The sequence below is a fragment of the Oryza brachyantha genome, chromosome 1, assembly GCF_000231095.2.
Source record: "Oryza brachyantha chromosome 1, ObraRS2, whole genome shotgun sequence".
Taxonomy (NCBI): domain Eukaryota; kingdom Viridiplantae; phylum Streptophyta; class Magnoliopsida; order Poales; family Poaceae; genus Oryza; species Oryza brachyantha.
The window spans coordinates 31968715-31979534 of NC_023163.2; the positions used below are offsets into that span (position 1 = coordinate 31968715).

At 39.6% G+C, this 10820-nt stretch overlaps 1 protein-coding gene across 1 annotated transcript; it reads right to left on the minus strand.

Moving 5' to 3' along the window:
• Positions 1-513: 513 nt before the first annotated feature.
• LOC121053255 lies at positions 514-10820 on the minus strand. Its single transcript, XM_040519886.1, has 7 exons — positions 10322-10820; positions 8541-8756; positions 7694-8372; positions 6895-7558; positions 4424-5008; positions 594-666; positions 514-518 (listed from the first exon to the last, which is right to left on the minus strand). The coding sequence occupies exons 1-7, from the start codon at positions 10818-10820 to the stop codon at positions 514-516; spliced, it is 2721 nt and encodes a 906-aa protein (XP_040375820.1).

Sequence of the window (10820 nt, forward strand, 5' to 3'; positions counted from 1 at the left end):
CGCTGCCGCACAAAGCCCATCTGGCGCATCACCTGAAATAAACCGTTAAGATTTCTTTGATCTTATTTCAACTAGGTAGAAAAGTTGAATCATTAAGCGAAACTATCATGTTTTATGTTTCTTTTGGTGAACTGGACATACAACATAGTATAAGGTAGTACTACATCTGATTTTTAATAGATATCATAGTTGATTTTCAAACATATATTTGACGATTCGTCTTATTTAAAAATTAAAATAATAATTATTTATTTCTCTATGATTTGACTCATCATTAAGTTTACTTTAAGTATGACGTAAATTTATATATTTGTATATTTTTTTGATAAAACGATTGATCAAATTTACGTCTAAAACTCAATAGCATCCTCTATTAAAAACCGGAGATAGCATGCTGCTCGATTAGCCATTACTGGAGAGATGCAAAATGTGGACAAATATACATAGCAAAATATTCGCATAAACAAGAGAAGAACCAAAGAATATCAACACATGGTTGCGACATAGTAACCATTAAGCTGAAACCATATTCACAAAATCATTGGAATATGCAGATGCACTTTTTTTTCACCGTTGCTTCTCTTACTCTTTACATCTGTCCTGCGCAAGAATTCTCCTCACTCTGATTCCCTCTGCAAAAGTATGACATTTTAATAACATCTTGTGCTGAAAATAACACAGGTTGAAAAAAGAAACCCTGAAATTAAAACATGTACAGATAGTGAGGGATGCATTGATCTCCGTGAAGACTTAAGACTATCCTTTCATTAAGCAGAACTAAAAGAAGGCATCACAGGCTCACAACACACTAACATGGCATGTAAAAAGACTAGACTATTTGCGAAATCAAGAGAAATATTATTTGCATTCCTGGATTCCTAGATCATCAAATACTGTGCTGAACAAAATGCAAATAAAGCTGAACATTACCAAATAAATATGAAATGAAACGAGTACTCGTAGGAACGAAACAGAGTTAAACGCGCCTACCAGAAGGGGGTGAATAGTAGATTGAACCAAAACCCAAAAATCTTTTAGCGAAAATAAAAGATTACCTCTGGTTAGCCGCTCCTGCAATTACCTCTGGTAACGCCGTCCTATGCCGTCAATCTGGTTACGCCGCTCCTGGGATTAACTTGATCGCGCCGCTCCTGTGCCACCGATCAGATCGTCGAGATCCACATAAATACCAGTAGATGAAAGCAGAATATGTAGATTGAATGATCTGAACTTTATTGCTTCAACTAGTATTTACAAAGTGCAACAACAACACTCCTCTCAAAATTATTGATCTAGAATCAATAACTATTCAACTCTAATTTTCTAATTCTAAATCTCCAAAAAGCACACCAGGGGCATATCCCTCTGTACCTATTTATATCAACAAAATCTATCTCTGACTAGGAATCAGACTTCTTATACCAGTAGAACTCATCTCCAAAAATTATCTCCAATTAAAATCCAACTTTCCAAAATCAAGTCCCGTGCTACAGTACCCGCGCACACTACAGTAGCCCCGACTTGCTACAGTGTCCGAACCGGTTGCTACAGTGCCCGCGCCACCGTAGCAATCCGATTCATGTACCATATTCCTCTTTTTCTTATCCGATTTACTTCGCGATTTTCCGATGCTTACACATGCAACATGTGAAGCCCGTTACGACTCCATCCCACACAGTGTTCCTCCACCATGTGCCATCTCGTATTCAACATCGTTACCCGGCATCCTTGATTGTTCGGACCTCAGCTCCTCCCTGAGTTTAGTCAAGATCCCATCGCCGTTGACTGATATTGACCTCCGAGAATCACGACTCTATCCAACCATGTCACATGGCATCCCGACCATCCAGACCTCGGTTCCTCCCTGAACTTAGTCATGGTCCGCATCCCGACCATCCAGACCTCAGTTCCTCCCTGAACCTAGTCATGGTCCTCGCCATTGACCACAGTTGACCTCAAGTCACCTGCACACATAGAGACAAACAAACTGTTTCTAGGCACAGATATCACAACCTGACCCACATTAGTCACACACACTCACACCAACACATACCCGTTTTTAAACCAAATTCTATCAATTTACAAGCCAATTGTTCATCATAAAATATTGATCATGACTATGATCTTACAATCCCCCCTTGATGAACACATTAGCAACAACTCCAAAATGCAACTCCAAAAATACAAATTTGTTTTTGAAAAATAAAAACAAATAAATATGCCAAAAGGCATAAGGCATAAAATCGACCATTTTAAAAATTGAACCAATTTTTTTCTCCCCCTGTCAAGATGCATTTTATATCTTTCTCCCCCTTTGACAATGATTTCATCAAGAATTTCAAAAGAAAAAAATGAAACATGAAAGGGTACATGCCACGAAATATTAAAAAACTTGTCAAAAATTAACTTGGAATTTTTCTGAGAGCAATTGTAATATACCAAAAATAACTCAAGAGCATTCATTGCAATAATAAGTTAGATAAAATGACTAGTTAGCTAACAAGCATGTATTCAAGTTTAAACATGAATCATATTTATTACAATTAAGATCAAATTAACACTAAAGATTCATGATTTCAATGATTTATAATGCAATATATCTACTAGCCTAACAAAGAAGAGTGACAATCACATAAAGACCAGAAGGTTAAAACACTCTTTCTCAAAAGACGTGCTCATTGTCAAGACAAACATATTCCGGTTACGTCCTTGTCGTAAAAACTGTTTCCAAGGATTCGGCACCCATTATTTTTCTCACATCGAATACGTCCTTGTCGTCAAGACTGTCCAAGGATTCGGTATTCATTTTTTTCTTTTTCTATTTTTTCTTTTTTTTTTACTTGACATTAAAAGAGCATATAAGGAATGCAAGAACCAACAAGCATATATATGAATGTCAATCATCCAAATTAGTGCTAGTATCAACATCGCATATTCATTTAATTCAGGTAAAAGAATTATATGTCATGTATCATATCACTTAGGTGTAAAACCAATGACTCATATCAAAACTAAAATACATACAAGCTAAAATAGTAGCCACAAAACCTAACAAGTATTGCTAGCAAGCACAAGAATATACTTAAACCATATAACAAAGCTCTCTTTTTAATTTTTTAATTTTTTATATCACATCATGCAAGGATTTCACCATGTATGCAAAAACAAAATAAAAAGAGAAAATAAAAATAAACACAACAAAGAGCCAAAAAAAACTCCCCCTCAATTGATGCCAAAAGGACGAATAACTCCAAATTCTCTATAAAAATAGGCAATTGAAAAGCCTACTACAAAAGCAGATGTCGAAGCCTAAGTACTTGGATTAGACAATAAAAACTTAGAAACCCAGTACTGAGACACACGACTAGAACCAACAGAAGCAAAACCAATAGAAAATTCAACATGTTTTCGGTTGGAAGAAACTGCCTGAAGTCGGTCTGACTGTGGGTGTAAATTTGGTCTAACCGGTAGTCGGTCTGACCGTTGGTACAACGTCGGTCTGACCGTACTTCGAGAAGAAAAACTCGATTTTTGCCACTTTGATTTTGCAAAAGCAATTTCTCTATCCTTTTTCTGTTTTCGAGCAAGTCTAAAACAAAAACCAACCAAGTGTCCATCTTTTCCACAAAAAGAGCAATTATATTTTTCTTTAGAAATAGATGGTTTTGAACTTTTTGTTTTTGTTTCTTTCAGTGTTTCAGAAGGAGAGGACATAAAACTAGCATACTTAAAAACTGTTTTTTCATTACTTGATTTTGTCAAAGTTTTGAAACGAACACCCCTATTGCAGCTAGTCACTTTTGATTGATCTAAAATAATGTTAAGTTGTTTCTTACCATCAGAAAATCTTTTCAAAGAACTTTTCAAATAAGAAACCTCGTTTTCAAGATTAGCACAGTTTTTACAATCAACCTTGACACTTTTGCTATTATAACATTTGGGGCAAGAAAGCACTTCATTAGTTTTCACAATTTCTTCCATGTACTCAATACAAGCTAAAGCATATTTTAGCTTTATCTTGTTTGATGTGCATGTCGAGCAATCTAAAATATCCCGGTGTTGTTTTAACTTTTTAGCACAAAGCATGTTAAACATCGAACTAGCATAAAAAGCAATTCGATATTTCTTCAACATTTTTTTTAGTTAAGAACAACTCATCACAAGTGCGTGTAAGCAAGGCAAAACCAAGAGCAAAAGAAGATTTAGTTTTCAGATCATGTGAAATATTAATATCTCTAATTTTTGAAATTTCATGCATCAAAACCTCACAATTTTTGCAATCATCATCATTAGGAATAAGAGATTTTAATATAGCAATTTCAGCATTAAGAGATTCAATTATAAACTCTTGTTTCTTATACATCTTCTCACATTTTTTATTTTTTACACTTAAAATAAGAATAGCTTGTTCAAGAGAACTTACCTTATTGTTCTCACCCTCTGAATCTGATTCATCACGCGACATGAGGCAAACACCGGAGATGTGCCTTCCTTTATTTTCATCTTCTTCATTATCTCCATCTCCATCGCTTAGTGGCTCAAAGGCGGCGCAGACTTGATCCAACATCTTCTTGAGAGATTTCTTTGACCTCATTCCTCTGAATGAACTCCTCGGCTTATCATCCTTGAACTTGTCTCCATTGTCGTCCTTCTTCGCTCTCCCTAGCTTGGGACAATGAGATCGGATGTGATCTAGCCCTCCACATGCAAAGCAACGAACTGGACCTACTCTTTTCTTGAACCTGATATTATTCATAGCTCGAGACAACATGTTAATAAGCGCAGCCAAGTCCTCCTCCTCGAGTTGCTCGAGTTGATCATCGGACATGACGTTAAAAGCAGAAAAAGCATTAAGTGCCAATGAAGAAGAGCCATTATCGAAAGACGATGCAGCAGAACCCAAAGCATTAGACTTAGACTCAACTTTACGGGATAGAATATTCATCTCATGAGTTTTGAGTTTAGTGTAAAGCGAATCTAAAGTCAAAGCAGCCATGTCCACAGACTCCTGAATAGATGTAACTTTCATCCCCCAAATAGACATATCAAGACCATTCAAAAAGTGTCGAGAAACTTCAGATTGAGAATAGTTCGTTTCAAAAGAAGCATCAACAGATCGAAGATTGCTTAAAACTTTCTTGAAACGAGCAAGGTAATCATCCAAGGACTCTCCAGATTTCATCTCAAATTTCATGTAATCTTTTTTAAAAACATCTTTGCGAAGTTCCTTGATATTGGAACTCCCTTGATGAAAATTGTTTAGGGTTGTCCACATCTCAAATTTCATGTAATCTTTTTTAAAAACATCTTTGCGAAGTTCCTTGATATTGGAAGTCCCTTGATGAAAATTATTTAGGGCTGTCCAAATCTCATTTGCGGTTTCAAGATGAAAAACACAATCGAAATCAGAACAAGATATTCCATTTAGTAAAATATTGCGAGCTTTGTAATTATTTTCAAATTCAGTTTTTCGAGCAGCAGTATTAATTTGATCAGGAATTTCATAGGGTTCATCAACTTTTAACCAAATATCATAATCCTCAGCAATAATATAAGCTTTCATCTTTTTGCACCAATAGGGAAAATCAGTACCATCGAACACATGTGGCTTAGTTAAAAATTTATTAGCCATGGCAACTGAGGATCGAATAAAAATCCAAAAAGAAGTAAACGAGGCTCTGATACCACTTATAGGATCGAAACAGAGTTAAACGCGCCTACCAAAAGGGGGTGAATGGTAGATTGAACCAAAACCCAAAAATCTTTTAGCGAAAATAAAAAATTACCTCTGGTTAGCCGCTCCTGCGATTACCTCTGGTAACGCCGTCCTATGCCGCCAATCTGGTTACGCCGCTCCTGGGATTAACTTGATCGCGCTGCTCCTGTGCCGCCGATCAGATCGTCGAGATCCACATAATACTAGTAGATGAAAGCAGAATATGTAGATTGAATGATCTGAACTTTATTGCTTCAACTAGTATTTACAAAGTGCAACAACAGCACTCCTCTCAAAATTGTTGATCTAGAATCAACAACTATTCAACTCTAATTTTCTAATTCTAAATCTCCAAAAAGCACACCAGGAGCATACCCCTCGGTACCTATTTGTATCAACAAAATCTATCTCTGACTAGGAATCAGACTTCTTATCCTAGTAGGACTCATCTCCAAAAATTATCTCCAATTAGAATCCAACTTTCCAAAATCAAGTCCCGCGCTACAGTACCCGCGCGCTACAGTAGCCCCGATTTGCTACAGTGTCCGAACCGGTTGCTATAGTACCCGCGCCACTATAGCAATCTGATTCATATACCACCTTCCTCTTTTTCTTATCTGATTTACTTCGCGATTTTCCGATGCTTACACATGCAACATGTGAAGCCCGTTACAACTCCATCCCACACGGTGTTCCTCCACCATGTGCCATCCCGTATTCAACATCGTTACCCGGCATCCTTGATCGTCCGGACCTCAGCTCCTCCCTAAGCTTAGTCACGATCCCATTGCCGTTGACTGATATTGACCTCCGAGAATTACGACTCTATCCAACCATGTCACATGGCATCCCGACCATCCAGACCTCGGTTCCTCCCTAAACTTAGTCATGGTCCGCATCCCGACCATCCAGACCTCAATTTCTCCCTGAACCTAGTCATGGTCCTCACCATTGATCATAGTTGACCTCAAGTCACCTGCACACATAGAGACAAACAAACCGTTTCTGGGCACAAATATCGCTACCTGACCCACATTAGTCACACACATTCACACTAACACATACTCGTTTTCAAACCAAATTCTATCAATTTACAAGCCAATTGTTCATCACAAAATATTGATCATGACTATGATCTTACAATACTAACTATTACTGGATTTTAGGAGGTTTCATACCTCTGGCCCTTCGATTGCTTGCCCTGGTATGACTCTTTTGCCATCTAATATAACTCTAGGGATGTGAGAAATCTTGTTGGCATCCTCCTCCCGGCACCTCTCGATCAGTCTTGGGCAGTTCCAAATGTAAAGTTTCTTCAGGTTGTTAAGGTTCTGCATGCTCTCTAGCAAACACGTCATGTTGGGGGAATCAAAGATGTTAATTTCTTTTAGACAACTCAACTGCCCTATCCATTCCGGTAGGCTATTGAAACCTCCCAACCATAGCTCTTCAAGGCCAGTAAGATTCATCATGCTTTCAGGGAGAAAAGTCAACTTGGGGCAATCCATAATGAGAAGCTTTTTCAAGGAAGCGAGCTGCCCCAGCCCTTCTGGCAGTATCTCCAGCCCTTTGCGTTCCCGCAACCACAGTTCTCTTAAGGCAGGAAGGTTTTGTATGCTTTTAGGTAGAGATGTTAGATTGCGGCAATTATCGATGTTAATTTCATCTAGGGAAACGAGCTGCCCTAACCATTCCGGCAATATTTCCATGTCCTCTTGAGAAATCAAATGTAGCACTCTAAGGGAGAGGAAGCACTTAATGATGTCTAGCAAGGTCCGGGAGCCACTGCAGCCTTTAGCATAAAAGATCTCAAGGGTGGCAAGGTGTTCAAGTCTGCCCCACCTACCAGTGGAAAAGTTGCAGTTCCTGATGAACACAGAAAATGGAAGAGTGGAAGACACAAGGCTGCCAAATCCTTGTTCTGGCAACACCTGGACACTACCGTCCAACAACTAGCCCATACTTCTTGGGGGATACGGTAGGAAACTCAACTTTGGGTAGTCAGTAACCTGCAGAAGATGCAAATTAGGGATTAAGAACTCTTTATCTTCTTCACCAGACCGGATTAAGAACTCTTTATCTTCTTCACCAGACCGTGTTGTCCACCATTCTTCCAAGTTATCCATTCTTTCCAACCGAATAACCTTTAATTTCTTACAATTTCCTTCATCTCCATAGAACTCCCTCCCAATTTTCCTGACGCTAGGTATGTCCTCCATACAGAAATTTCTTAGGTTTGGCAACTGTCCAAATGCAGGAAGATGATCACATTTTGCTAAATTAGCGAGCCTAAGGCACATGAGATAAGGGAGATATGAGGAGATGCCAGACACCCAAGTAGGAAAATCCTTGCACATGTACCCATACAATCCAAAGCTCTCAAGAGTCCGTGGAGGTACGAGGTTCTCCGGCACCAATTTATCCTTGTCCACATTTCTTATGCCACCATGTTCCCAATGGACTATCAGCTCATGACAATGCAGTCGCCCAAGCTCCACTATACTACTAGAACCAACATTTTCCATCTCATGTACATCATGTTTTATAGCTCTAGGCAAATTTAGATGTTCTCTAATACTTTGGACCTTATCAAGCACTCTTTGTTGTCCTGTAGCAATGTTAAGCTCGATGAGACTAGTCATCTTACTAATGCTATCTGGCAAGTCACGCAGATTATAACAATCAGTAAGATCTAAGACTTGAAGCTAAAGATTACCGAATGAAGATGGAAGATATATAAGCGATATACAATACGACAAATTGAGATGCTTCAACTTATGTATCTTGAATAATGAGTGAGGCAATGTGCGTAGCTTGGAACAACTTGTGAGGTTCAATGATTGGATCTCAGAAAGATCACCAAAGCTTTCATGGAGTTGTTGTAGTCCATGGCAGTCTGAAAGATTAAGGTCTTTCAAACCCATAAGTTGGCAAAAAGTTTCTAGCAGCACTTTAATCTTGTAGCAACCAGACAAGTCCAAAACCGCAAGTTTACAAATATTCCCAAAATCTTCTGGTAGGTATTCCAGCTCATGGCAATCTGAGAGGATTAGATGTTGAAAATATAAGCACGTAATGATTTAATCTATCGCATAAATAAATCATGACATTGTAAAGCGAAAGCATGGCAACACATGGATCAACCAACATGAATAGACCTGATATAAACATGTATGCGAAATAGTTATACACGAATAGATTGAACAGATGCAGAACTAGATTAAACATAATTGACCTGTACCGAAGGTTGTTCTAAGGAGGATTGGAAACAGCACGAATGACTCGCGGCATAGGATGTTGACGACGGCGAGCCACGACCGATCGATGGGGAAGACGAGCCGTCGTTGACGAACAGCAAGCAGTCGCACAGAGCGCTTCCCAAAAACCATACTCGCCCTCTCCCGGTGCAGGACTTCACGAGGACGACGATTCCGGAGACCTGCTCTCCCGATCGCTGGTGCACGCCGGCGAAGGGGATGGAGTAGATGATAGTGGCGACGCAGCACAGAGGAGAGGCAAACCCTAGATTGTTTTTCGCGTATGTTGCAACGAGGTAGCGGTCCGGTATTTATAGGACGTGTGATCAGCACGCCTACCACATCGTAACCGAACCGGATAGGCCGCGCGTAACCTATCCGGACTCTACGCTATCTCGTGCAAGAAAGATTCCGATATGATAAGTTTCCAAAACTAATCACCGGAATTTCCGTTTCATGCAGCAAAACAAAACTGCAAAAGGAAGCCGTATCTACGCAAGCACGAGGAGCTAATTTTTGCGCACGATTTGCGGACCATTCACGCGCATGTCGTGCGCGCGTGCCACCCGGCGAGGCGAGCGAGCGCGCGCGTGTGGCTCTATTTCTTTCTTACTCAAGAGCCTAGAGAGCACTCTCCTATTTAAGGAGAGCTCACTCTCATAGAACTAGCAAGGTGGTACTAAATGTTTTCATGCATGCTTTCATGAGGTGGGCTTTTATGATTTTCTTAGGAATTATTCTACACATGGGCCTTAGCCCAATTCATAATTCCAACAATCCCCCACCAAATCTCAAAAGACTTAGAGATTTTCCTGTCCCAATGTACTGTTTATATACCAGTATTGCGATGGAGACCGATTAAGGTTGAACATCCACCTAGAACCCCAAGCTACACTTACTCACAACTTGAACAATGGACTACGCCTTGAATTGCAAGTTTGGTGCAAGTAAGTTTCACTTAGGGACTCGACTGATACTAGGCTGCCAATAGCCTACCCCGCGGGTGGAGCCTATAAGTCATACTCCATGGTCTATTCATGAGCTTCCTAGAAGATTTACCCAAAATCTTCACAGACTGCGACTACTAGTCAAGCTCATATAGGTATGTTCTTTCAAGATTACTCTACAGGATAGTATCTTCGCTAATTAAAGCCAACAGAACACATTAAGGCTTTGCCAACCTGCCTTGTAGCAAGAGAGTACGTGCATCTTCACTTAGAGAGCATTTATTAATTAAGAATACTCTCCTCCAGTTAACTAATGGCTTGTTCTTCCCAGTTCCTAATTCACGGATATCCGATCACATAGGTTGGGTTGCTACCATAGATAAATCATATGGGTCTCATACCCATCTCCTTTGATGCAGTGTCTATCACATTCCGTGATAGCCCCTTAGTAAAGGGATCTGCCAGGTTTCTAGCTGTTTGGATGTAATCCAACATTATAACTCTAGAGTTTCTCAATTTCCTGACAGACTTCAATCGTCTCTTCACATGCCTAGACGATTTCATATTATCCTTAGAACTGTTCACCTTAACAATCACAGTTTGATTGTCACAGTTCATTAGGATAGCTGGCACAGGTTTTTCAACAATTGGTAGATCCATTAGTAGATCTCTCAACCATTCTGCCTCAACAGTAGCAGTATCTAGAGCCGTAAGCTCTGCTTCCATGGTTGACCTCGTCAAAATGGTCTGTTTGCAAGACCTCCATGAAATAGCACCACCACCTAGTGTGAAGACATATCCACTAGTGGCTTTGATCTCATCAGCATCTGAGATCCAATCTGAATCACTATATCCCTCTAGTACCGCGGGATAACCAGAATAGCAAAGTCCCAAGTCCAT